This window comes from Harpegnathos saltator, unplaced genomic scaffold (genome assembly GCF_003227715.2).
Source record: "Harpegnathos saltator strain DR-91 unplaced genomic scaffold, Hsal_v8.6 scaffold12, whole genome shotgun sequence".
Classification (NCBI taxonomy): Eukaryota; Metazoa; Arthropoda; class Insecta; order Hymenoptera; family Formicidae; genus Harpegnathos; species Harpegnathos saltator.
In genome coordinates this window covers 1,301,758-1,329,142 of record NW_020229895.1, presented here as the reverse complement: position 1 = coordinate 1,329,142, position 27,385 = coordinate 1,301,758, and the positions used below count along the sequence as shown (strand labels likewise).

General features: G+C 42.4%; 4 protein-coding genes across 7 annotated transcripts in view; 1 reads left to right on the top strand and 3 right to left on the bottom strand.

Moving 5' to 3' along the window:
- Positions 1–2,381, bottom strand: part of TORIP (Torsin interacting protein) — a 74,369-nt gene extending 71,988 nt beyond the window's left edge. The window contains exons 1-2 of the mRNA XM_025305520.1: positions 2,226–2,381; positions 1,952–2,052 (exon numbers count right to left, since the gene is read on the bottom strand). Of these exons, the coding sequence (XP_025161305.1) occupies positions 1,952–2,052; positions 2,226–2,286 (162 nt within the window). The 5' untranslated portion in view covers positions 2,287–2,381. The remainder of the gene's footprint in view (positions 1–1,951; positions 2,053–2,225) is intronic.
- A 490-nt stretch (positions 2,382–2,871) lies between these two features.
- LOC105182305 (zinc finger protein 830) lies at positions 2,872–4,876 on the bottom strand. Its single transcript, XM_011139644.3, has 5 exons — positions 4,701–4,876; positions 4,257–4,491; positions 3,528–4,020; positions 3,179–3,348; positions 2,872–3,086 (listed from the first exon to the last, which is right to left on the bottom strand). Exons 2-5 carry the CDS (start codon positions 4,358–4,360, stop codon positions 2,945–2,947), a joined length of 909 nt encoding a protein of 302 aa, XP_011137946.1. The 5' UTR covers positions 4,361–4,491; positions 4,701–4,876; the 3' UTR covers positions 2,872–2,944.
- A 252-nt stretch (positions 4,877–5,128) lies between these two features.
- Positions 5,129–8,960, bottom strand: LOC105182306 (probable phosphoserine aminotransferase). Its single transcript, XM_011139645.3, has 8 exons — positions 8,617–8,960; positions 7,382–7,512; positions 6,926–7,038; positions 6,680–6,841; positions 6,509–6,603; positions 6,079–6,248; positions 5,615–5,875; positions 5,129–5,289 (listed from the first exon to the last, which is right to left on the bottom strand). The coding sequence occupies exons 1-8, from the start codon at positions 8,674–8,676 to the stop codon at positions 5,184–5,186; spliced, it is 1,098 nt and encodes a 365-aa protein (XP_011137947.1). The 5' UTR covers positions 8,677–8,960; the 3' UTR covers positions 5,129–5,183.
- A 1,884-nt stretch (positions 8,961–10,844) lies between these two features.
- Positions 10,845–23,220, top strand: LOC105182307 (pyruvate kinase). Of its 4 annotated transcripts, none has more exons than XM_011139649.3 (8): positions 10,858–11,049; positions 14,424–14,459; positions 18,656–19,000; positions 19,081–19,267; positions 19,497–20,018; positions 20,261–20,599; positions 21,596–21,752; positions 22,174–23,220. In XM_011139649.3, exons 2-8 carry the CDS (start codon positions 14,433–14,435, stop codon positions 22,184–22,186), a joined length of 1,590 nt encoding a protein of 529 aa, XP_011137951.1. In that variant the 5' UTR covers positions 10,858–11,049; positions 14,424–14,432; the 3' UTR covers positions 22,187–23,220. The 4 variants fall into 4 exon arrangements, with proteins under 4 accessions (XP_011137949.1, XP_011137951.1, XP_025161290.1 ...); XM_025305498.1 differs by lacking the exon at positions 10,858–11,049 and adding an exon at positions 13,129–13,166; XM_011139647.3 differs by lacking the exon at positions 14,424–14,459 and having other exon boundaries at positions 10,845–11,049.
- Positions 23,221–27,385: the final 4,165 nt, after the last annotated feature.

The window sequence follows — 27,385 nt, the reverse complement described above, 5'->3', positions numbered from 1 at the left end:
CGCCGGGGGATTGTGTTGTTCATCGCGAAGGTTTCGAGCGAAAGACAATCGGGCTGCGCGAGTAATCTACAATTGTTCATTGACCAAATATTCTAGTCGCGATAAGGGAAGCGCTATGTCGAGCATTCGTGTAGACGAGGAATTAGCGGCATTCTATTACGCGCTAAGGCATACGGATATCTTTCCGAATGTCGTCCGAATGTCCTCGTTCGGTTCGCGCGACTCCCGATTCGACTCACAACCGGGATGCCCGAGGTGTCGCGGACGCGCACCAGGAGTCATCGCGACGGAGTCGGCCGACGAGTGGTCGGTCGCACTCGGTGCGAACGACGAGCATTCCGATGACAAGAGTACGCGAGCACGAAAAGAGACAGGAGAAGAAGGGAAGACAGACCTTTTTCGCTCGAGCACATGCGACGCTCCCAACCGCGAATTTCTGATTTCAGTACGACTTGTACGACTTTTGCGTATCTCTTCGCAGACTCAGCACTCAGAATATATCGTCAACCGCGAAAAAGAAATATATATATATATATATATATACTTCTACTTGTACTTATAGAGATATACATATACATACGTATACATATATGATAGATACTAATTACCAATCGCGCAATCGTGTATCTTTAAGCCGACGAAATACCGTCGTTTCTTCTTACATGTAACAGCGATAAGATCTAATCTCTAAGCGCTGAAACTGCTTGCTCCTGAGAGACTATGCGGTACGCGTATCAATATTCTATTATTAAGCTTCTGCGAAAGAAAAAACGCTAAAGTTAAACATATTATAAATATATTAAATATATGCATATATATCCTCTAGTGGTACTCTACGCTTGTATTTACTAAATATATTGTCCACGAGATAGATAGAACAGCACTTCTGTCTGTCTTATCGTCGCTCGAGTAGCAGATCGACGACGGTACTCACGACACATTGTGATCTAATCATAGGATATAGATTTTTAATAATATGCGTTTAAATGACAAAAAAAAAAGAAGAAGAAGATAAAAGACGATGGGTATAATAACGTGAAGACATTAGATGCCGCGTAATTCGCTTCGACCTAAATGTTAATGTGGCGTTTAGCAAAGGATTTACGCGGCGTAAGTTTATGAGTAAACTCTATATATGATTACAACGCTGATTATACTGATAGCCTCTAAGGATACCTTATGTAGCGTCAGACTTTTTAGACCGAAAGAGCCATTTGCGAGATGCATTATAGGTATCGTTGCAAACGACAAAAAATATAAAAAAAAAGATTGGTACCGGCTAATTCGAAAGCGCTAGCATCTGAAATAGTGTTTATCTAGAAGACACTAGGTGATGATTGGGTGCGGGTAAGCAAAAAAGAAAACAGAAAAAAAACAAACACACGTACGCGAGTCCCTCTCTTTCTCCAATCTTCAATATTTTATAAAGTCCGGTATGTGGAAAAACGAAGGTGGATTATATATATATATATATATATAATATATATATATATATATCGTCAAACTATGACCTACATCGTAATTACCTATACTGACTTTATTAGCGGCTTAGCGTACCCCGTAATCTTTATATCATACTTTTCATATTATATAGCTTACGACGATTGATGAGTAATCTATACCAAATGTATCTGAAACTCAATTATATTCTGACTCTTCGAATTCGTTTTAATAAAATCTTAATACACTGTATGCCTGAGAGTCGTAATTATTTCAATTTCCGTTGCAGCGATCATTTCTATTCCCCTTTCCACATGGTTAGGTTAAGTTAGGTTAGGTTAGGTTAGGTTAGGTTGGTAAAAACGGAGGCAAGATTAGAAAAGTTTGAAATTCATCGCGCGTGAAAAACGATATGAAAGACTCAACCGCAAATTTTTCTTATTCCGACAACTCAAATCGAGTGCTGTCAATCGTGGAGAGATAAATAGAAAAGTACAGTCTATAAACTTACCATTAAGATAATCTGTTTTGGCGTTAAGGGGACTGCCGCGTTTCCGTGTCGTCCCGAAATATAGCTGTCTTCGCAATGTAGTCGCAAGTTCTGTACGAGATCTGAAAGACAAAGAAATCATTTTCTCGATTAATCATAACGATCGAGAGGTTACTCGATTCCGATGAATCAAGAATACGGAAATATTCGGCACAGGAGTAACGCGCGAGAATGCGCTGCTCGTCTTCGTATGTTTTTCGTTAAAAATGTAAGAAAAATAAATAATGATAATCACCTTTGACAATGCAAGATGCTCGCACTGCTCGCGATAATCCCAGCACGATAATTACGCACATAAAATATCGTAACTCGTCGCAGTGCTATACGCACTGGTTAATTTAGAAAAGTCGGAAATGGCGCGCGACGCGCAACTCTGCCTCCCCGTCTGCAGTGGCGTCGTAGGCTGTAATGGCTGCCTAAAGGCCTCTATATATATATAGAGAGATTAGGCTAGAAGAATAATCGACTGTGATTGGTCGGTTTTTCTTACGACCCGTTACGCTTACGGGTTTTCTATGCGCAATAGCCTTAACGACGCGTACGTATCGCCGCGCGCTTGTATATGTGTGTTGTTTTGAAGGTCATGCGACTCTCTGCGCGTCGGGCTGCCGCGAGTTTTGTAAGAGTATTATTCCATGTGAATGTATTTACGTACTCTATGACATGATTATAAAATGTAGTCATGCATTTTAACATGATTTAACATATTCCTATATATTGAAAGTCTATTGATTATCGAAGTTTCATCAAGGTCTTATTAAGAGCATGAATGATATGATAAAACTACAATATATTTATAACGATTAACGGGGGTAAGGTCTAGAATGTATAAAATTTAAGGTAGGTTTAAAAAAATTTATAATTTTTTACAAATACTTGTGTATATATATATATATATATGAGAACAAAGATGTAATATTTACAAAGTTATTGCATGAATATACAGAGAGAATTTTATTTATAAGAATTTTTAGCCCGCCAGTCGAGGAACTCGTCGAACTCTGTTTCGTCGCCACTTGACATGTTTTCATCGACATTTTCTTGCTTTCTGTCGGTAGCTTGCACTTGTTCTTTGCGTTTTACAAGATCCATTACCCTTTTACAAATATTAATTTATAAATAATATATTTTTACATAATTTGTGGTTTATTAAATGATTCTCTTTAGAAACATTGGAGATATAAATACCTAGACCAGTGCCTTATTTGCTCCTCAATTTCGTCCAATTGTCTCTCTGTTGTTGCTTCCTCTTGGTCATCTGCAATAATTTGCGCAGATTGTGCAGTCTCTTCCTTAATCGCTTTTTGGAATTTCTCCCATTCTTCCTCTATGGGATCTTTATATTCAACATTACGGACCTAGAGATAAGAAAATAAACATGGAGAAGTATAATAAGAATATTTTGGTTTTGAGTTCATATATAATGTACTCTCTATAATGATAATACTAATAAAATAATATGTCTAAATTTTTTTTTTTTGTAACTTTTGTACTTTTATTTTCATCTACTCTATTTGTTGACATTTGTTGGCCTTACTTTAGCATCCATTATTGGATCGTCAAAAAATCCTTCAGGAAGAACAGATACATTCATATCCTTTACTTTCTCTTTCTCTTTTTCTTTTTCTTCCTCTATTTCTATACTTTGTACATCTGTGATGTTGGCTGTAGAATCTTTGTTTTCTGATTTTTGTATGGCAGAAGAGAGTTCACCATTGACTTGTTTCGTATTATTATCAAAAAAGTCTGCCGGCAAGCTTGACTTAGCTTGCGCCACTGGCTGACTATTGTTTTTTAATATTCCTTTTATTTTTTTATTTACAGAGGTATTTAGAGATGGAGAAGGAGGTCTTTTGAAGGTTGTGGCATTAGAAGATGCCTTTACAGAACTCTCTGGCTCCAATTTGGTCATTTTTGCTAATGCAATATTTTCCTTGTGTATTTTGGAATTTAAGTGAACAGGCCATACAGTTTCATTGCGTACAATCGATTTGCATAAAATGCACATAAGCTGACCTGAATCTGTATACTTGTTTATAAGAGTTAAGGATACTTCTTAAATTATGAAAAATTTTCTAAAAATAGCACTGTATTAACAGTAAACAAAAAACTTTTAATGTTAATGTTGACATTGTCAATAAATAGTACAAAATTATGATTATAAAGTGCAGACATGCTGCAATATAATAATTACAGCTCAAGAACTGCAATAGTTTGAAAATATAAATTATCCTCAAACCACATTATAAAGTTACAAAAAGGATATTTTGCTAATGGCGATTCAATCTTTTTAACTGTACCGAGTTTTTTCTTATGTTCGTTCATCGCCTTACGCAAATCATCTTGCGTTAATTTCCTCTTCAAAGACATTTTTGCACACGCGATTGAAGATACACACAACGAAACGTACTACCACTCAACTTGTAGGTTATGTTTGTTTACGTTTACGGTAGGGTAGGGTAAGCGATACTCGAACGGCGAATCGATGTTCGATTATATTTCTGTTTTTTCCAAGTTTGATTTATTTCATTGATTTTTTTAAATTAATCAGGTTAATCTTTATGCTAATAGACTACTTAATTTGACATTATTCAGAAAAATAACTAGCAAAAAATGTACAAAAGTCTATCTTATGTATTGTTCACGATCGTGCTATTGAAAAGTAAAAGTTTAATTCGTACAGGTTAAAAATTTAAAGTGTTTGACTTACCATTGAAGTTACTTGAAGATACAAGTTGTATTATTTAAAAGTGACGGTTCCGTATGGAAATCGGCAAGATCACATTTTGATTATTTTAACACTGATTATTTGTACAAAAAAGTAAAAAACCCTCATAATTTTGTCATATAATCTCGATTAAGGAAGGTGGCGGCTCGTAGCGGAGGTTTTGGAACTAATGCGAAGTTGCGGGTCTAAACGTAACGGGTAATTTAGCCGAAATATAGATTTATTTTCAGATAATATATAATATTTTTATTTCTTTTTATCTTTATAGAGTTCTTCTATATAATGATGCAATGCATTAAAAAAATGAGTTATTAATAATAATTTTTTAACAGTTACAGTTTTTTTACAGTTTTTAACAGTAAAACAAACTTATTTAAATCTTAATAGTAATAATAAATCGTACAAAATCCTTTTTGTCAGTCTGATATCTGTTTCTATTTGAAATATCCAGAATTATTTACCAATTTATTTGCAATGCTCATTGTAAAACGACTTCATATACTTTGCTAATGTTTCCGCTTCATCTACCGTGACGGCATTGTACAAAGATGCGCGTATTCCACCCACGGATCTGCAAAAAAATTGGCGTCATAAAAATATTATTTTATTTCTATAAAATTACTTTCTTATTATTATAAAATTATAAAACTTAAAAAAACTTGTAACAACAGTCGGAGTGTTAAAATTAATATTTAAACGATTAGCAAGCAAATATATTAATAAATCAGTAAATGAATCGATTCCGTATTACAGTAAATACTTCTTTGCTTTTGTATATATGATTTTAACTATTACGAACACAAAGTATGAACCGTTCCAAAATTTTGTCTTGTCTTTTATTATTACTTTAATAGACTGAAACGGTAAAGGTACAATTGTAATATTCTAACACTGACCTGTGACCCTTTAATTGCAACATGCCACGACTTGCTGCACCAGAAAGAAATTCCTTTTCAAGCTCCTCATCGCCATCTTTTATTTTGAACGGAATATTCATTTTACTACGAGCGTCCAATTTGATGGGACATTTATAGAAACCTCCAGATTTATCGATTACATCGTATATCTTGCCGCTTTTCTTCTGGGCCAAACTTTGCATACCTTCGACTCCACCGTTCCGTTTAATCCATTCAAACACTATACCTACTACATATATTCTGAAACAGTCATTTACAAAATGATATTATTAATAACATTTCTAAGAAAGCACTAATTAAGCACTTATCCTGTATACGAGGAATATTTAGAAATTCAGTGCTTCGCAAAGTTTTTATTTTCGGCTGTATCTTTTGTTATCTTTTATTTTCGTTTTCTCTTTTTCCTTCAATTATGCAATTATGACGTAATCGCCTACACTTACTGAAAAACTGGTGGAGTGTTGTGTAAAGAATTGTCGTTTGCCATGACAGTAAAATTCAATACTGTCGGGCACATATCCATGGCACGACCGATCATATCATCTCGTATAATCACCAAGGTGACTCCAGCCGGACCGATATTTTTCTGGGCACCAGCAAAAATTACAGCAAACTAAAAAAAGACACATGTGGCGACAAAATCAGTAATCTGTGCAGAAACTGCGAATATGCGTCTACAAATAAACAAGTTTACGATATTAGTTCACGATATTAATGACGTCAACGAGATATCGTAATGGCTTTCGAATTTCTCAATATTGTTACAAGCTGATTAAATGATGAGAAATCACACAAGTATACGATGCTGAATTTCTCGATTATAGCCTATCTCTCAATACGGCTTCTATCGACTACATTTTGGTCTCAACTTACCTTAGATATGTCTAGCGGTTTCGTAAGTATATTGGACGACATATCGGCGACCAATGGTACTCCGTTTGTTTCAGGAACGTAATCAAATTCGATACCTGGAAGTATTTGTTTCAACATGCGTTGATTGTGCTGGAGTATCAATAACGATAAAATCCCAAAGACTTTATTTACCGTGGACAGTTTCGTTGGCGCAATAATACACATACGAGGCATTCGGGTCCAAATTCCAAGTGGAAGGGTCTGGAATTTCTGTGTATTTCGTCGTTTTGGGCAGCACCATGTTCACTTTTCCATATTTGGTAGCTTCCTTTGCTGCTTTCGCCGACCATGATCCTAAACAGATATTCCTGTTGGTTATTTCGTTTCGGCAGAAATTCAAAAATCACTTCATTTGTGTTTTTCAGATTTATTTCTCACCAGTCACTAGGTAGTCCGCGGTGCCGGTGTTCATAATGTTCATAGGAATCGCCGCGAAGATTCCGGTGCCGCCTCCTTGCATGAATAGGATCTTGTAGTTGTCGGGCACGTTACTGGAAAAATAGTTATGTTTCGTCCGTAAAATTTTGGACAATTATCTGCAAAGGGTAATCCTTCGTAAATAATTACCAAATTTTGACTAAAGTGAAATCGACTTTGGATTGTAATCGAAGCTTTTAATCACGTTAAAATTGAAACTAATCTAAATCGTACTTTACCACACATTCGGATCTTCTTTTATTTTTTTATTTTCACTCGAGGATACATATATCATAAATTCGGTCATGTGCTTCTAAAGCGACGCAATTTCAATGTTGAATATTTAAAAAGATTGAAACGCGTCGCGTCGGTGCGTCGATGCGAGCAACTTCCAAAATAATTGGCATGTTTACTCACAGGATATCCCGCAGTGTGGCCTGCGCATTATCGATGACGTTTTTAAAGTCATTCGACCGATGACTTAGCTCGAGAATACTGATCCCAGTGTTTCCGTAGGCGAGCAATTCTTTCTGCACATTTTTCAGAACCTACGAATGATAGAACGATCTCTCGGTTAACTGACGTACACTCGTTAGTTCAATGAACGCGATTGACCTGTCTCGCCGTTCGTATCTCTTTAGCACGGTATCGATAGCCGATTCTGAAATACGATGCAATTGCAATTCTTCGATGGCGCAGGGAGCGCAGTTCCGGCACTTTCGTACATTTTACATGAGCGGCAAAGCCGAACGCATTTACATTTGATTACGACAATGGAATACGAGAATCCACGAGATACACGGTGATTTAAATATTCTCGCCAATTTCGAAAGTCGTTCGAAAACGCGACTCGCTCTTGCGTAAATCGCGAGAATATTTTATAAAACGAGCTGCACATTGCACAATAAATTGCACTGTGATAACGACCATTTTTCGTTATCGAGTGTTACAATAATTGTACCAGTTACAATAATTCTACCAGTTACGTCATTCTCTAACGAGCAAGTTGCAAGAAATTGGAAACATGGAAACGCAAATCTATTCGGTAGTGGTTATATGAATTACTTTGGGTGTAATTTGGAACTGTAAATCAAGTACAAATTATTATCGCGAATTATGTAATTCTGTACGGGCAGATATTATAGCGGCGCAGTGAAGAAACTGGTTCCGTGCAAAACGGCGGTTCTGCTGAGCCGCTCGTATCTCGATAGAACAATAATACGTTCTTATAGACGCCTATTAAACCAAATTATGCGCTGGAATGCGCGCAGTCATATGTCCTCGCATGAAAAAAACAGTAAATATTCAATAGAAACGTGTCGAACGTTACTTCTCAAAATGCGTTTGATATCACGATTACCGTACAATATCAATACAATATTAATTTGATGTTAACTTCTTATTTTATCTCCTCCTGGAGATAATTATCGTGCGTTTTGATATTCAATAAAGATCATTACACATTTGTACGCGCAGAGAGTAATAATGTATCTCGCGATTAATTCTAAATATCTCGCGTAAAGTATCGGTGAATTAATTCCCAAAGGAAAATATAACGCATTCTAGACAGATACATTATTATCTGGAATATTATTATGATTTAATTGCAAGAGAAAAGTCGGACGGATTGTAACGAAAATTCTTCAACGTACCTCGTGCGGCAGTTTAGCCGGGCCGGCGCCGAAATTGATCTTCTTATTCTGATCGGTCATGGTGCTTGCGCTCAATCTGACCTAACCAGTGTGGCAGGCGAAGTAAAGCAGACTGAACTGGATGGGAGACACTAACAAGTGGCACTGGACAGCAACGTGTTATCGTAACTTGCTCTCAGTCAGCTGCTCGTGGGGGGTTTTATTACGGATAATTTTGTGTTTTCCGCTTCAACTTTAGTTCGAAAGTTGAATCACGTTACATCACATTCTCCTAGAGATAAACGATACTTGTAAGGATCCGAGCTACACGCGATCGGTACGAAGCGTCTACGTCGAGTGGTCTGTTTGCTTTAATTTTACTAGGCGAATGTGATACAGGACGATTCAAAAACACTTTCGTCAAGGTCTCATGATCAACGTGGAAATATGTACGTGGCGTTCCACAATGCACAAATTTATTCCCGAAGAATCACGTTCATTGTTTGGGAAGCATGTAGAAGAGAGATTGGAACTTTTAAAAAAATATATTCATAAATCTTAAACCAAATTACTTTACACGATAATTATACAAGGCATCGCTATCGGTAAAGTATGTAGGACGTACATAGATAAAGATTATACTTTTGAAATTCCGAGCAACTAGTCATCAGTAATTTGTTAATTGTGATAAGTAATGAGTAATAGATGATAAGTGATATCAGACGGAAATAACATAACATCACGTAGAAAAGAAGAAAACAAATTATTTGTAACTATCTTATCTCTTGTTATTATCAATGCACTTGAAATTCTTTCACTACCACATTTCATCTATTCCTTTGGATTTTAAAAATATGGTCAAGTCTGTGGATAATATCATCTTCTAATATCGTTTAATACCATCCTTAGCTTAGTAAAATAGAATAATATCCCCATAAATAAAAATTCGGGGACTGATCGTTTAAACAAGCAACAAACTTTTGACATCATGTATCTTGGATAATGGAATATTAAACGTTAAGTAAAAATTCTACTATCGAAAGACCACGTCAAGGAATAGTCAAGAAAAGTTAGGAACAAATTATATATCTTAAGATTTTATGTTTATTTTTATAACAGCATGACAAATAGCTTGTTTGAACTCAATTGCTCGTGTTAAACGGACGATTTTCTTTCTCACGCGTGATCATATGTGATTTACAAGATCGCTCGAACAAGTGTTCAATGATCTATCACCAGTGGGCAGCATCGTACAGGCCAACACGAACGGACTAAACACGCTCGTTGGATAATACTCGTAGCATTCCAGTTGATTGCAATCGAAACTCTCTCATCCGATCGCAAAGTCACACAAAGTGCTCAGACGAATCTTTCCTCTATGTAAAATTAATCGAGTTGTCCTCTCTTCTTTCTGAAAAAAAAAATTTATTGAAGTACAATTCTCTCTCTCTCTCTCTCTCTCTCTCTCTCTCTCTCTCTCTCTCTCTCTCTCTCTCTCGGGTATGTTCTCAAAGAACCTGATACTGACATGTTAATTGTGAGCGCAGATAATTGCAGGACTATGTTTTAGAATATACAAAATTGCGAATTCTTGTCGAGGATATTACCGACCAGCAATTTCACTTGACCACAACTGTATCGTTCTCGGTGAGTGTTGCCAATGATCACGTGTCAAAACGCTTTATCGAAAAATTAATTCACGTGAAGGTCACGGGCAGAGATAAGGAGACGATGCGCGAAGGCCTCATAAAAATGAATCACGCCACTATCAGGAGCACGCTTCGAACAGTGGAGAATCAATCGCAATCGTATCCCCGATTAATTCTTGTGGATTTGCGTCTCTTATTTTAGACATCTTTTGAGTGTCTTGCAGACATTCTAAAAGGACTTTTTCTGCCAGCCGAGTTGATCACGCAAGTTTTCCTAACCGATGCAATATTTTGCGGCTGTAACTTAAAACAAGACAGCTACGATCGATTCAATTCTTTCTTTTTTTTTCTCTCTTTTTGAACGAGCCAAGAGATTATGACATCATGAAACATTTTTGCAGCAGTGCAATCCGCTGTAGTCAAAATTGCCGCCTCTCTTCTGTCGAATTTTCAGCTGCTCGCGTTGTCGCGTCCCGCCGGTTTTCAATTTTTCCGCCAACAGGTTGAGCTTCGTCGCGGAACCGCGCGCCTCGTCAAATTTATTGATCGCGTGTGCGAACACCGTCGGCAGGTACGAACACCGTCGCTCTGTGAAAATCAGCCAAGAGCCGGCTATGAACTTGCCAACCAGCACGCATGACCAGAATGGGAGTGGTGACCTTTTGCGTCCTCAAAACGTCAGTCTAACCGGAGACGCTCAAGAGCTCGCTTCGCAGTCGACCATTCGTCAGCAACCGACTTCTTGTTCGTGGATCGTTGGCTTCCGCTCTTGCTTTCACGCTTCTACTCGACGAACGAGACAAAGGTAACCGTTACGCCATGATAGTCCCTCTATGAGACTCACCGAATCGATTTTCTCTCTCGCGTCTCTCCTACGCCACGAAGCGGCCGATTCTCTCGACTAACGAGAGTAAATTTTGCTGGGGAAACCTGTTATCGAGCTAGTCATCAGCATTCAAGGTCCTTAAATTTCTCTGAGCTTCGAACGGAATGGACGACCCTACAAAGCGTGCTTCTACACGAAGAGAGACCGCTTTACTCTCTCTCTCTCTCTCTCTCTCTCTCTCTCTCTCTCTCTCTCTCTCTCTCTCTCTCTCTCTCTCTCTCTCTCTCTCTCTCTCTCTCTCTCTCTCTCTCTCTCTCTCTCTCTCTCTCTCTCTCTCTCTCTCTCTCTCTCTCTCTCTCTCTCTCTCTCTCTCTCTCTCTCTCTTTCTCTCTCTCTCTCTCTCTCTCTCTCTCTCTCTCTCTCTGTCGATGTTATGCCGCATGCGAAGCAATGTCTCCGGCAAGATTTTCTGTCGATAATCTTGCTCAATTGACGTTATTTGCACTTTATCGCACAACCGTAACGTATTAACGGATACTTTCTTTCATTCCTTCGTCAGCTAGTTTGCTTCCACCTTTATTTCAACCTTGCAAGTTTGCGACGAGAGAATAAAATGACACATTGAACCAGACGAATTATATTGTACAATAATGTAATGGATTTTACGAATATAATGAAATATCATTTCTTCGCTCAAGCTAACTTTTCTGCGGGCGTGAGAGAAAAAGCAAATATACGATGTTAAATTCAACAGGTGTACAAATACAATTTGCATAAACTGTAGGAGTGAAGAAAAAAAGAAAAAAGAAATACGAGTTTAGACAGCGAAAGCAAACGTACTATCGGTTTATCGAGATCAGAGATAACCGCGCTATATTCGCAGTACGTATCCACGCATCGAGCACGTGGTGGAGCATAAATGCGCTCGACGAGAAATTATTCATATATTATTGCAATACGCATGAGTTTATTATCTCATCATACGACACGAGTGCAGCGTGTGTAATTCGACCTAGAGGAAAGGGAATGACGCGGCGAGAGAGAGAGAGAGAGAGAGAGAGAGAGAGAGAGAGAGAGAGAGAGAGAGAGAGAGAACGAAACGGAGAAGAAGCGGTCGATAACCGCGGATTTATTTCTAACAGCGTATCTCCATCGATTTCTCTCTTTTCGATCTTTTTTTTCCGAATCATTCCAAATTTTTATCACTGACTATACTATCAGAGTTCAAGATAATATTTTATAAATGAATAATACTGTGTATATATCAAAATCAGCTGCGAATTGCGCTGTTTCTCAAGCGCGTCAAATCTCCATCGTCTGTTCCGTTACGAAGAGAAAGAAGAATATTAAAGCCAATAGGCAGATACAAATAGATATTGTATTTATAGAACTATAGACGAAGATTGGTCCGTCTTGACCTCAGTGTGCAAGCGCTGTCTCAAAATAATTCCGAACGGTTCAAGGATCTCGCCCGCGTTGGATAAGTTGTTCCTCGTCGAGGAATTATTTTCCCAGAAACGGAAAGTTTGTCGCGGCTCCAGAGAGCGTGGATTGCAAGCGCCATGATCCACTCGTCGAAAGAATCGTCGAATCGCTTCAACGTCGCAACGTCTGATTCGAAGCTTCGGCATTCACCTTGCGAAAGTATCACGGACAATGTATAACTCGAGCTTGATAATCGAGAATCGGATTACAGCGACTTGCTGAAGAGTACAGAACACACGGACCTTTATTATTATGAATGAAGACGCGATGGCAGTTGAAGGTCACGCTCCGCAGGGGAATAGCACGCTTGTTGGTATCAGCTGACTTCTTACGGAACACGTGCTCGCGCATGCGCCGAGAGAAACCCGGAGCTCAAACGCCGCGTGAGCGGGAAAGTGCAAAACACGATCACGAAGCCAAGGCGTGCAAGGCGGAGATACCGCCAACATTTCGCTCACGCATGTTACGCGAGCGACTTGATTACTCGGGAACATTGATTACCGCCGAGATACCCGACACTTTGCCGATGAAACTTTATATTCTTGCAGGAAACAGGGATGATTTTAATCGGGCGGAAGTTGAAGTGACGGTTTTTCGGGAAGAATCTCGGGGTAATCTTTCTTTGTAAAACGTTATTGAATTTTTATCTCTGTCATCAGTCTTATTAATACCAAGCTTCATTTAATCTAATTATTAGCCGAATATCAATGTCGTCGTGCTTTATTCATAGCGCTGATTGATTGGATATTCGAAATTGACGATACGCTGACTCGATCGATGTCCTTCCGCGGAATTCGATTCCTCCTTTCGCCAACTGCAAACTTCGCTATTTTCGCTTGAACGTTTTAACAATCTGTCGTATTTATTATAATCTGATTATTATTGAAAGTGATCAAATGTGATCAAACGTTACGATCAGTAGCTACGCTATTGATCACGCATAGTAATCACGCGCCCACGCGTGTGTAATGCAAACGTCCGTGCAGACGGAAGCTTCAGCCGTTTTCAAAGTATAATTTCATTACGGAGCGATCATAATCGAGTATCCTCGAACGCTCTCGAGCGGATATCAGTGCAGACGACTGTTTGAAATGCACGCAATTCTGAGAAGTAACGCGATATCGTTGCTCGTTACTCGCTGAAACAACTAGTAACTCGTTACTTAAGAAGCAGCGAATCGTTAAGCAAGGTCCGTTATTCTTTTCACCGAGCTTCGAGAGTAACGATAAAAACAACGATTATATTCGCCACAGTCGTCCAGGAAATGTAGCTAATGACAGACTTACTAACAAAAAAAATGACGTCACGGGTCGCTACTGAAGAAAAATTATATACTAACGTCGTCACTATTTCGTTACCATTTCCCGTATCAATACACGTTTGCGGTTATCTATCATACAACAAACATATACAATAGAAATTTCACATTCATAAGATTCCACGAGAATCTGCTCGGGACTGCGGTTTTTGTTCTCTTACCGAGCGGCCTGAACGTCGCGCGAAGCTCGAGAAGCGAAACGCGAAATTATCGTGGCACGCCGAGCGACATCGCCGGGTCGGCGCGCTTCTCCTCCGATGATCCTATTTTCGGAGCCCGGGTCGCTTCAGCGTCGTCGAGGAAGCGCCGTCTCGTCGCGATTCTCGCGAGTCCGTCGCACGCACTGCTCTCGTCTGCGATGCGTCGCAGCGACGTCTTCGGCTTCCCACTCCGTTTCCACCAGGTGCTACGGCACCACTTCCGGCTGCCGTCGACGTCGACGACGGCGCGCGGCGTCCGCTACCCGGCTCATTCGCACGCGACGACTGCAGCCGGACGGATCGTCGCGAGTTCACCGTCACTAATACCGGTCTCCCATTTCTTTGCGCAGCCCGCCGAAATGGTTTGGATCACCGCCGACGATAAGGTATCATCACCGTCGCCCAGTCGCGCGATCAATATTTCTCTCCTTGTCTTGTTCCTTTTTTTTCTTTTCGCTCTTTCGTCCTCGCGAGCAGTGATCTCGCGATCTCGGCGAGATCGAGAGTCTCGAAGCTGCGGAAACGCGACGAGTCCGCGACGATCAGGACATTTCCTGCGCCCGCTGCCAGGAGAATCCGACTCGCCGAGGTCGCCGGAGGAGCGCCTTCGACGCTCGGTCTTTCTTTCATTTTGCCCGATGCTTGGTTTTCTTTTTTTTTTGCGTATACACACGCGATGTGCCCGAATGAGTCCACGGAGGGGCGCCGCGCCTTCCAGTTCCGGTTCGCGCGTTTCCGGCCCGGCTGGATCTCTCCCGCATTCTCGCCAAATTGCCGAGTTTCTTCATCTCACGTTGCGTCATCTGCATCTCGTTGGTCTCGCATTTCTCGCGTCATCTTGCGGGGACACTCACTCTCGCCGGGCTGTCGGACGCAAAATTCCCACGAAAATGTTCCGAACCGAAGCTGCAAGGCACCCCAATGACGCCCGCATCGCATCGTAGATCCGTTCGCTTCGTACGTCCAGGACACGCGACGTTCGAAACGCGAAACGAGACGAGACTAAAGTGCCGGGAAGCCTGCAAGGATCGCGTGCGCTGCGAAGGATCTGTGTATGCGTCCAAATGCATCTTCCGCACCTCAGACCTTTGACGGCGGAGGTGGGAAAGAATTTTTGAGCGAACGCGCGTTTCTTTTTCACACGGCTATGCGCGGTGAAAAAAAATGATCAGCGCCGGTGCTTAGCAACAACTTCGTCTAACTTCCGCTGTTCTGTTCTGGGGATTCATAACCTTGAATTGCTCGTTGCGGGAGACTAATCGCGCGCACCGTTTCTTTTCCTCTCTGACTCTCTCCGGACCGTGAAATCGCTTTGTGAGGGTCGGACGAGTCCTCAGGGTATCGCTCTGATCACTTTAGGAGGTGATATCACTCGGAGCCTGTCGCTCTTCTTTTCTTACCGCCGCCGATAAAGGTTTGTCGATACGGTACGGTTCTTTTTAGAGACGTTTCTTCTTACGTTCTTCCTTAGCAATGCTTCCCGTATTATTTTCCACGATTACTTTTGTTTTGCTGTGCGTCTTTCAGAGTGCTGTGAGTCTCTTTCGTTGTCGAAGCGATACATCTTGGTAGTACATAGCAGCACGTACGCTGGTCTGACGTTACGCATATTTATACACTTTGTTACGTTATCTCGCGTCGCGAGCGGCCGCGCTCATTAACGTGACTCAGGCGTTCCCTATTGTCGTGTTAATCGGAAAAGCGACAAACGACAAACGTTAACACAATACCGACGCGCGATGGCCGAATACCGTGGGAACGTGACTGACGTGGTCGCGGCCTCACGAGAATCCCTGATAAGACTTACATTTCTCTTCACGATTGCTCTTCGCGACGCGCGAGGCTGCGAAGGTGCGTCGGCGCGAGCCTCGCGAATGACGGCGAGTGTCATTAACGCCGTCATGACACGGAATTTCGCGCTGCGACTCGCAATTAACGCCACACTTGGCCACGTGCGAGCGCGTGTGTATCAAAGTGATCCCGACGTGACATCGGGGCATCGCGTCGTCTGCAGCAGCTACCGCTGCGGAAACTGCTGGTATCGCAGCCGACGCGAAGATAAACGAGTTTGTATAAACGTCGCGATAAAATCTAACACTCGTATCTGCTCATTAAAGCTCCCGACGGCCGGCGACGATTTTCGCGGGGGAACTTCGACCTCGTGAATAGGGTTGCCAAATCCAACGGTTGAAATTACCGGACACTTCTCCTTCGCTAACAAACCCAAACCGGACTAAACCGGAACAGAAATAATGATCGTGACGTTACGTTAAATACGAAATATGACAGGAATCTCTTTACAATATTAATTTCCAAACAATTTTATAAACAAGATTTGATTGAATAAAATAATAAACCTATTACTTCTTTCATATATATGGAATGATGGATCGGCGGATCATCTGCTAGACGGCTTTTCGTGGCGCTCGATCGTTTGCAGGCGCTTGAAACGGAAGAACGTTGCTAAAATCTGAACTCTCGTTCCGTTGATTGGATATAACTTAAAGACCGAACATATATGACGTCCGGTTTGACTTGTCAACCGGATACTGGACAAGACTTTTGAAAACCTGACAATCCCGGTGAAAACCGGGCAGTTGGCAACCCTACTCATAAATCATACGCGGACGCGCTATTGCGTTCTTTTTTTATCCTTCTAACGCGCTAAGGACACCTGCAATATGGCGCTTGCGTCGCACCGCGATGACTGATCCTCGTGACTGATCCTCTCACGACAAAACCGCAAATGTTTATCTTTTATTTGCGTGCAATATATCTGCTTTATAAGTTTACTTTCCGTATTATTAGATACGCCGAGATTAAATTAATCTCGATTATCGGCGCAGGAAGAATGACGTGTTCGAGATCGTCTGGCGCCTCAGACAGATGGGAAATACTCGTTATCACGGCAATAACGATGCCTCATATTTACATAGTATTTTTAGAGTCTAAAACAGTTGTCTACTGAGTTCGATTAATTGAATTCCGGTCGGTAAAGAAAACGGAAAAAAAGACGCGACTGACGAAGCATGGGAGAGATCATCGATTGTTCCGTTGTGAATCACATCACCGAGAAACGGTTCATCGTAGGATGGAAAAATTTTCGTTGTAGCTTACGAACTTGTAATCTCGAATTTTCTAGGCGCACACGTTAAGCGCCTTATCGTTGTTAAGGGAGAAATTTGATATGTGGAAGGACGTTTTCAAGGCTATCTCTACGAATTTTTTTTAACAGAAACGATAGGATCAATGGACTTGAAATTTGCACAGTATATTCATTAATGTGTTCAAAGTATAAAATAAATTTTATTGAATCACAAGAACCGATCCAATTATTTTTTAATTACAAATCAAAATTATAGATCAAAATCCAGTCATCCGTTTGCGAGCTCTATCCGTTTGCTGTCGACATAATTCCGGGCCTCTCACTACTCTGAAACCGACAAGGAATGAGAAAGATTTTTAAAATACACGATTGCCATTTTGCCTGTGTTAAAATGAAGGCAGTGAAGCCAAGTTTGGAAAAATAATAACTGTACAAAAAGAAACTGTATCGAAGATGAAACGTTTTTCAACTTGTAATCATGTGTTTAAAAAAAAAGTGAATAAAATAAAATATAACTGCGTTCGAAGTGGGGACAAAAATTACACGTCTACTGTATATTGCGTAAAAATTTCAAGTTATTCGTTTGAGTAGTTTTTGCGTAATCGTGTCGACGGTTCAAGGGAATGGTGTTTCCAGATAAGGGCGTTTAAAGTCTCGCGTGTACTTTCCATACAGATAGTAACAAATTTATTTTACACTTTGAACATTAGCGAATGTACTGTAAAAATTTCAAGTCTCTTGATCCTTTTCTGTTTCTGTTAAAAAAAAATTCGTAAAAGTAGCCTTGAAAACGGCCTGCTCCGCATGTAACTCCCCCCTTAAATTCATCTCTCGCCGCGATATGCGATAAATACGCTCAACGTGGCCCACCCGTTTCACCTCGCCATCCATCCATCCGCGACCTGTCGATTTTTCACGCTCATTGTCCACATTAATTATCCTACGACTATGAGACGCGTTTATTTTCGTTACTTTTCACACTGCAGCTGCACACTCGCGGCCGATAATAGCCGGCGGCCTCGGAATTAGAAGTGCGCGCGCTTATGCGGTCGCTATTTTCGCTGTTCGCACGTCGCACGTCTTGCTCGCGCGATAATTTACGATGAGGTCAAGGATTGCAAACGCGATCTCGCGTCGAGAAAAATTTTCTCTCGGCGATCGGCGGCCGATTCTGCCCCGTGTTTGATCTCGCCCCTTTCGTTTCTTTCTCCAAGAGCCACGCTGGCGCGCGTCGTGCATGCTGGTGGATTTCTCACCGCGTTGTATCGTAGTTTGTTGCTGTTGTTGGATGTTGTTGCGTGGTCTTCGCTTTCTTGGCTGATCATCAATGCGATCGCCGTGTAATTCGATCGAATTGGCCCGCGCACGGAGTCAACGGCGCGTCGCCGGGCGCCGCGGGTGCCGTTAATTCGATGTCAATTACGCGATCGCAATATTATTGCGTTCTCCGCTGATCCGCCGCGGTGACTGCCGTAGATGGCCGGCCAGCCGAACACCCAGGCGTTGTACGCCCAAAGCCAACTGGACCACATGTGCGCCCTGGACATCGGCAGCCGCGCGTCCTTCGTCCGCTTGTCCGGCATCATCTGCACGATCGGCCCCGCGTCCAGGTCCGTGGAGACCCTGGAGAAGATGATCGAGACGGGCATGAACATCGCTCGCATGAACTTCTCGCACGGCACCCACGAGTATCACGCCGAGACGATCGCCAACGTGCGCCAGGCGCAGAAGAACCTGACCGGCCGCGCCAGCATCAACATCCCCGTCGCCATCGCCTTGGACACCAAGGGCCCCGAGATCCGCACCGGACTTCTGGAGGGCGTAAGTGGCGATACTCGCAGCGCGCTCGTCGAAGTTGAACGAGTTGAACTCGGGACTGTGATCGCGCATTGTCTTTGCAGGGCGGCTCGGCCGAGGTGGAGTTGGTGAAAGGTCAGATCTTCAAGCTGTCGACCGACAAAGCGTACACGGAGAAGGGAAACGCCCAGCTTGTCTACGTTGACTACGAGAACATCACGAAGGTGTTGAAGCCCGGCAACCGCGTGTTCGTCGACGACGGTTTAATCTCTCTCATCGTCACCGCTGTCAGTGAGTTCCGCAGTCCAAGTCGTTCGGTGACAGAAGTCGACTCTCGTACTGATAAGTAGTAGAAGCGAATGAGGAAGAGCAAGGTCGCAGATGCGGTTTGTTGCTTGCTCGATTCCAATCAGCTTGCTGTCGCTTGCCATTTTCTTGCCGAAAATGGTATATTTCTTGATTCGAGATATACTCGAGAACTGGGGGGAACCACGGTGATAATTTAGGATTTGCTCCTCAGGTTCCAATTTGGTTTCGACGACCATCGAGAACGGCGGTATGTTGGGCTCCCGCAAGGGCGTGAATTTGCCGGGGGTGCCGGTGGACCTGCCGGCGGTGTCCGAGAAGGACAAGTCTGACCTTCTGTTCGGGGTCGAGCAGGAGGTCGACATGATATTCGCCTCCTTTATCCGCAACGCCGCGGCGTTGACGGAAATCCGCGCGATCCTCGGCGAGAAGGGCAAGAACATCAAGATCATATCGAAGATAGAGAATCAGCAGGGCATGACGAATCTCGACGAGATCATCGAGGCGTCCGATGGTATCATGGTAGCGCGCGGCGATCTGGGAATTGAGATACCGCCGGAGAAGGTGTTCCTGGCGCAAAAGTCCATGATCAGCAGGTGCAACAAGGTCGGCAAGCCTGTGATCTGCGCCACGCAGATGCTGGAGTCCATGGTGAAGAAACCGCGCGCCACCAGGGCCGAGACGTCCGACGTCGCCAATGCCATTCTCGATGGCGCTGACTGCGTCATGTTGTCAGGTAATTTATCAGGAAAATCGAGAGTAATTGAAGAGAGAGAGAGAGAGAGGGAAGAAGGTAGAGAAAAATAAAGACAAGATGACGCTGAAAGTAGCATTTCGGCGTCGTAGAGCTGATAGAAAACGAGGCAAATTAAATTGCAAGATGTATGAACATTCGTTTCTTCGGCTCGGAGATTTCTATCGTAATTCTGTCTTTCTTTGCGAATGCATTCAGCAACTTTGTGCAATCTGCGCTTCCAGGTGAAACCGCGAAAGGGGACTACCCGCTGGAGTGCGTTCGCACAATGGCCAACATCTGCAAGGAAGCGGAGGCGGCGATTTGGCAGATGCAAATCTTCCACGATCTGTCGAGCAAAGCACTGCCGCCCATCGACGCCACGCACGCCGTCGCCGTCGCCTCTGTGGAGGCGTCTGTCAAATGCTTGGCCACCGCCATCATCGTCATCACAACGTCCGGCCGGTCAGCGCACTTGATCGCAAAGTACAGGCCGCGTTGTCCGATCATCGCGGTCACCAGGTTCCATCAAGTCGCCCGGCAGGCGCACTTGTACCGCGGAATATTGCCGTTGTATTACGACGGTAACTATACCTCATTAAAGAGACTGATTAAATATTTGTTTTTCACACTGGCAACAGCTTGGATATCTAAAAACCAAAGAATCAAATTTGTATCCCTTAATATCCGGCTGATTTGCAAAGCATTCTCACTCTTCTTCTTTATTTTCACTTCTACGAGTGTTTTTTCTTCGTAGAAAGGATATTAGGATATACCGGGTGTTTCAGCCCCACCCGGGTCACCCGATTTTTTCGTTAACGCGATATTTTAGAGAAAAATATTTCAGACAAAAGTTGTATTTACTTGATACTTTTTTATTTACCTAATTTTTAACCCATTTTTTTACTTACCTAATATTTTTTTAGATATTTAAGGGAAACTTGATAACTTTTTTCAATATTTGACTCACGATATCTCGCTAACTATTTGTCAGAAGAAAAAGTGATACTAGACTTTTTTGCTCTATTTAGTCTCAAGAATATACGGTTCCAATAGCGCCCTGAATTTGGTTGAGTTTGATGATTTTGAAATTTCCAAAAATCAGCAAGTTAACAAAAGTCAGGACGCTATTGCAAAAATATATTCTTGAGACTAAATAGAGCAAAAAAGTCTAGTACCACTTTTTCTTCTAGCAAACGTTTAGCGAGATATCGTGAGTTAAATATTGAAAAAGTCATCAAGTTTTCCTTAAATATCTCAAAATATATTAGGTAAATAAAAAAATGTTTCCAACAAAGATTACTCAAATTAATTGCTAGAAAAAGATGATGCAATAAAAAGTTGGGGTATCCATTTAAGATTTTTATGTTGATCTTGACTGGACTATTCAACGTTATCCCAAGGTCAAATTCATAGCGTTAGTAAACAGATCCTTTGAAGCCCTACAACTTTTGTCTGAAATATTTTTCTCTAAAGTGTCGCGTTGACGAAAAAATCGGGTGACCCGGGTGGTCTGAAACATCCGGTACATTGTTAGGAGTGCGCTGTGTGATAAAGTCATCGGTTTTACCCACACACAGAGTCACCGCTGGCCGACTGGGTGAAGGACGTGGACACGCGCGTGCAATACGGATTGAACTTTGGCAAGAGTCGCGGCTTCATCAAGACTGGTGACTCGGTCATAGTCGTGACAGGATGGAGACAAGGCTCCGGCTTTACGAATACACTCCGCATCGTGTACGTAGAACGAGAATTGCTTCGAGAACAAGTCGCTACTGAGATTTACAGCGACAGCGACTCCTACGATGATCTCCTTTGAGCACGAAACAACCCTTCCGCACCTCCTGTTATCTCCTGACTTCCTGACTCGCTATATGACAACAATTTATATACTACGAATTACTGATACCACCAATGCTGTGTTAACGTTCATTAGAATTAAACGAAGCTTCTTGGAATGTTGAGTCTTAAATGTACGAAGAGCGAGATGACTGATATCGCTTGTGCGCTTGTCTGTGTTGCAGCGTACTCTTGAGTCTTGAGAATTTAATCGCGAAGTCGATCCAAGTATAGTTATCTGTGTTCATAGTATCGCTAACATCGCGGTTCTGATGGTAATATGACCGCTCAGCTAATTGATATTTTTGTTTATTTTCAGGACTGTCGACTGAACGCATTATAATTGGTCTATCATAAGCAACACGATTCTCATGTGCGCTCGAACGTGTATGTAACTGTATATTATCCTCCTGCAAGTTCCAATGAATACAATTATGCGAGACTATTTAATCAGTAGCCCCAGTATTACGTGTCACCATTGAGACACACGAGTGCGGCATACAGAGAATTAAAAAAAAAGAAAAAAGATTTAAAAACATTTGTGTACACGCATAAGCAGTATGCGATAGAATGATTTCGTCGTGTTTTACAAACGAGTTACGAAAGCAACATCTAAATTATTAGCGTGAGGCAACTGACCGAGCGTTGAATCTTCAAGTTTCTATGTAGAGTATGTGAGAATAAAGACGTTTATTTTACATTAATCAACGTGTCGTCGTAATGATGTAATTCATGCAACTAAAAATCCGTGTAACTCTATCACTATCAAATTTCTACGATCAAATTTGTTTCTCGCATCATTACGCGAATTTCTTTTTTAACCTTTGTGAATGAAATCCTTAGAACTCAGGATCACGAGTACATTCGAGTAACAAGCGTTTTATCGTAGACTGCTGTAAGAAATAGGTCGGAATTCGTGGTGCACGATGTTGAAGTATGCGCAACTTTGTGCTTTGTGCGATGAAAACTCTCGACACTCTCTACATATGTCTGATATATTTATACGCTACATGTGTTCTGATATATTTATACGCTAATACATGGCGAGTATATATATATATATACCGTGTTTCGTAATTATACACGTGATCAGATATCATGATAAGAGCGCACATGATCAGCACGAACGCATACAGCGTGAAATTCCAAGTTGAAGAACGGCGTTTGTTTCACGTCGCTACGTCGATTTTTCATCGAGTTATGGACGCTCGAAGAACCGAGAGCTACGAAGGAGCGACGTGCCGCCTTCTGTCGGCAACACCGGGCGGCGCACGCCTGGGTACATTGTAACACATCAGCAACTCGGCCTGACACCTGTCGCGGCGAAGACGGCGGCGCGTTGGACTAGAAAGGGAGCGGCGCACAACATTGTGGCGCGCCGCAGCCCCCATCAAAGGAAACGCCGCCGCTCCTCGATATCTCGGCGTGGAAAAGTCGTAGCGACGTAGGACAAAGTGCATTCGAAAGACGAAACCGTCCCGCTTCCGACGAGAGGGCGGTTGTTTCGCTGTATTATTGATTAATTTCGTGCTACATCTACGATTAAAAACGATTAAAAGAAAACTTCGATCTTGATTGGAACGAGTTGGATGTAAAGCAAGAAAGCAAAACGAGTCGCGTTTTAGAGTTGTAAACTTTCGTTCGTTATAGAATACGAGTAGATTATAATTGAGAATTCACAAGTTGCTCCCGGAGTTGCGAAATTAACCGTCGAACAAAAGTTGTACCTTTATGTTGTGGCTTATAATGTATTGTATTACAAATTATGAAATATCAATTTCGAAAAAGAAAGAGGTACTGAATCATCTCAGATTCCTTTCTCCCGATTCAAAAAGTTGTGTTTTATATTTGCGATTATCTTGCACCTTAAAGAACAACGTCAAATATTGGATGCATCATTTTGATTGATTGGTTGAGGATTGTTTTCTAACGAGACACCGTAGACATTTTATTTTAAAAATCTTAAAAAAGGAAGCTTGCGGCAAAGCTTATCGCCACTGCAACGACATCAAAGATGTGAATTAAAAATGCCGATCAAACAACACGGATAATAAATAACGCAGAACTCGAACGCAGAAATTAATTCGCGAATAATTAAGGATTACAATTAACTGAAATTGCAATTCAATTGAGAATTAAATTTAACGCTATAAAGATGAAACGAAGAATTAGAACGAATGTTGAATTTGCGCGAAACTCTTGCCTTTATTATCGCTAATATTATTTCCAACTGTATCCAGCCGAAAATAATAACGTGGCATTCATTAAGCAACGACTCGCCTGCGATTAAAACACTTTGCTGAAACCGTTCGCTGCTTCATACTCCCGCAATTGCACCGTTCACCAAGGAAACGGACGAGCGTGTTAGACTGACGGAGAGCATCTTTGCTTGGTCGCAACTACGCTAACAGGCGACAGTAATTCTCATCCTGATGGTATCGCGGACATCGTTAGCTCGGGCCGCAAACACGGCACACTCGAACGTGTCGCACGAGGAAGACAAGTGGCGTGCAATCATCGAGCAATCTACGAGGGATGCTGGAAATAGGATGTGCAGATCGACGTGCGTGGTTCATCTTCTCGGCGAGCGGGTGACCCCGAATGAAACTGAGACACGAGGTGGAGAACATCCTGCGCCACTGAGAGACCTCTGATACGAGTATGATCAATTCTCAACTTCCGATTAAATTTAACCGATGTAACCGCCGCCACCGACTACGAGCTCGGCCCGGCTCGGCGATTGAGCCGCGAAATTGAAAGCGCGACAAATCGAGGTTCGTTCACAGATTCAACCCCCGTAACGAAGTTTCATCGTCCCGCTGAATCTGAAAGTTCACTCGACGCCATGTTCGCACGCCGCCTGAAATCGCTCGCAATTTATACGTTCACTCGGCATTCCGAGCTTCTCGATCATTTAACCGAGAAGATGAAGAGCCGAAGAACTTGTCAATTAAGAAACTCTCCGTCGCAAGTTCTCCGTCGATTAACGACTGGAGAATTCGCCTGGCGTTTCACTCGGCCGCGATGACTCGGCCGAATCACCGCGGCCGAAGCGGCACTTTTGCAGGCACTTGCGGCTAGATCGATCGAGTGCAGGCGTCAGCACTCGTATCGGAAGAGCTTTTCATCAACGAATGTAAACGCATTGACGCATTCTCGGGGCGTATCGAGCGGACGTTTATGGTCACGCACGGACATATGGCATAATAATGCGGAACGAGACCGCGTCTATTCTCTCCGCCGCGCTGTGTTTTATCACTTGGTGATTAGGTGTGCGGCGGCGGCGGCGAGTACAGGACAAAGTTTGTATAATGTGCGATAAAGTCGATCGTGAAGGGCGCGATTCCCGGGGCGGAGAATCGCGGCCGGCGGCATTCAGCGGCCGGCGTTATCAGCGTCGCCCCGACGAATCGACCCTTTCTCCGAGAGCCGCTCAATTTCTGTCCTCGTCCTCTTCGCCGGTCCGCGAGGTCTCATGATCTCCACGCGACTTCGCGAGGAAAAATCTCGCCGCCGCGCCGCCTTGCTATCCCTTTTTGCGTCACCGCGAGACCTCGAGTCGCGCCCCTGTGTGACGTGAAAACCCGTCGCGAACGCGACGTTGACGTTAGCCCGCTTTCATCTGCGAGAGTTATTTCCTCAATATTTATAATACATTGCGTCGTTGCTTATTCGTTACTTTTAACAGCCTCGGGCTGGGTCTTGACGAAGGGAAGCGGCATTTCAACAACTCCATATCTTCCGTTCCGACGAGTTCCCACGAGTAAAACGAATTTCGGCTGCAGCTTCACCTTCACTCGCCATTGAGTTACGCAATTCATCGCAAAGGGTTGCCCCACCCGCTGGAATTCCGATAAAAAGACCCAAGTGCCTCATACGTCGCGTGTAATCCGAGAAGAAAAGGAAGCGATCATCACGAGCGCTCTGTCCGTCGCCTGTTCGAATCTCGAGGGCTTTCGACATCGTGCGCGCGATCAATTAACGTCCCTGCAACGGATATGTTTATTGAGACGTTAACAGCGAAGGCGTTCTCGAGCGGGTAAACCGACACTTGATCATGAGCCAACGTGCGCGCCGTGCGTCCTCGAATGCTCGTTTGATGTGCAATCGACACTGCTTTTTTTACGCCTCTCGGCTTCACCCTCGCGATCGGAGCAATTACGACGTCAAAATGCGCCGAGTGCTTCGATCGGATCACGGGAGACCGCGTGGTATTAATCACGCGCTTCTCGCATCTGTGTGCTCCCCACACGGACGAAAATACCGCTGAGAAATGCGCTACATCCAAAAAAAGGAGAAATTACTCTATTTGATTTTTCTCATGGTCCCATATTTTCAGCGAGAAGCCTTTTATAGGAAAAGGATTCCTCTTTCGATGAAGAGATTAAAACGAAGCATTCGTGTAAAATGTATTAAATATTATTCTGTTTTCCTCTTATTCCAAGAGGATTTCCTCTTATGTTAATTAATTTCCCTCTTATATCAAGAGGAGCGCTTGTCGTTTTTCCTCTTCCATCTACTCTTCCATCTACTCACACAGAGACATTCTCTCTGTGCATATGATGATCGTTGCCACATTTATTTTATGGACAACGTTTAGAGCAAAGGAAAAAAGAAGAGAGAGGTCGTTATTCAGTTTGTGTTGTTTTTCCAGGTTGTTTCGTCATGAACGAAGTTCAAACATTTTTGCAGAAAATCAACTTAGAGACATACTGGCTCATATTTCAGCGTAAGTATGTACATGTGTCTATTTATCGTATCGCGTTGCGCACGCTACATTAAATGCCGCTTACTTAAAATTACAAATTTATATTTTTTCCTACCTTCTCAGCAGAAAGTGAAAAAAATTTAATTAGAATTTTTTCCGGACAGTTTTATAATAATTTTCTCTCCTTTCCCTGTGAAGGAACATATAATCAGTAAGAATAAAGTACAGTAAGAATAAATAATAATTCTCTTAAAAAATGATTAAATAATCTGTGCGTAAAAGAAAATTTATATTAAAATCAATAAGATTTGCATTATACATACAACATATAATTCCACCAACTTTAAGAATAATGCGTTCACAATATTTTCCTCTTAATTGTAGAGGAATCCTCTTGAAGTCGTACATAAGAATAAAATCCTCTAAAATTTAGATAATTCCGCTTGTTCTGAAATTACCTCTTTCGGGTATATTTTTCTGCGCGCAGCCGACACTTTTCTGTCAGCGACAAATAGTTCTCCAACGCAATGGAAAAAAAAAAGAAAAACCCGTGAATCGCCTGCGTGCGTGAGATTCTGCAGTGTCCCGGCGATCAGGAGGCGCCTGCACGTCCTGACGAGGATCTCTCGGTGAAAGAATATTTCGCAACATTTACGCGCGCGGGGGCGGGTCAAACACGCATTTAAATGCACGGCTCTTCGTGTCTGATCTAAATTGCATGGGCGAGTTACAGCAAGTTGGACGGATGAATTTTTGCATTAAGTCAAAGTTGAAGCAACCACCTGCCGCGAATACGCCGTCGCGACGGGAATGAAGAAAGTTC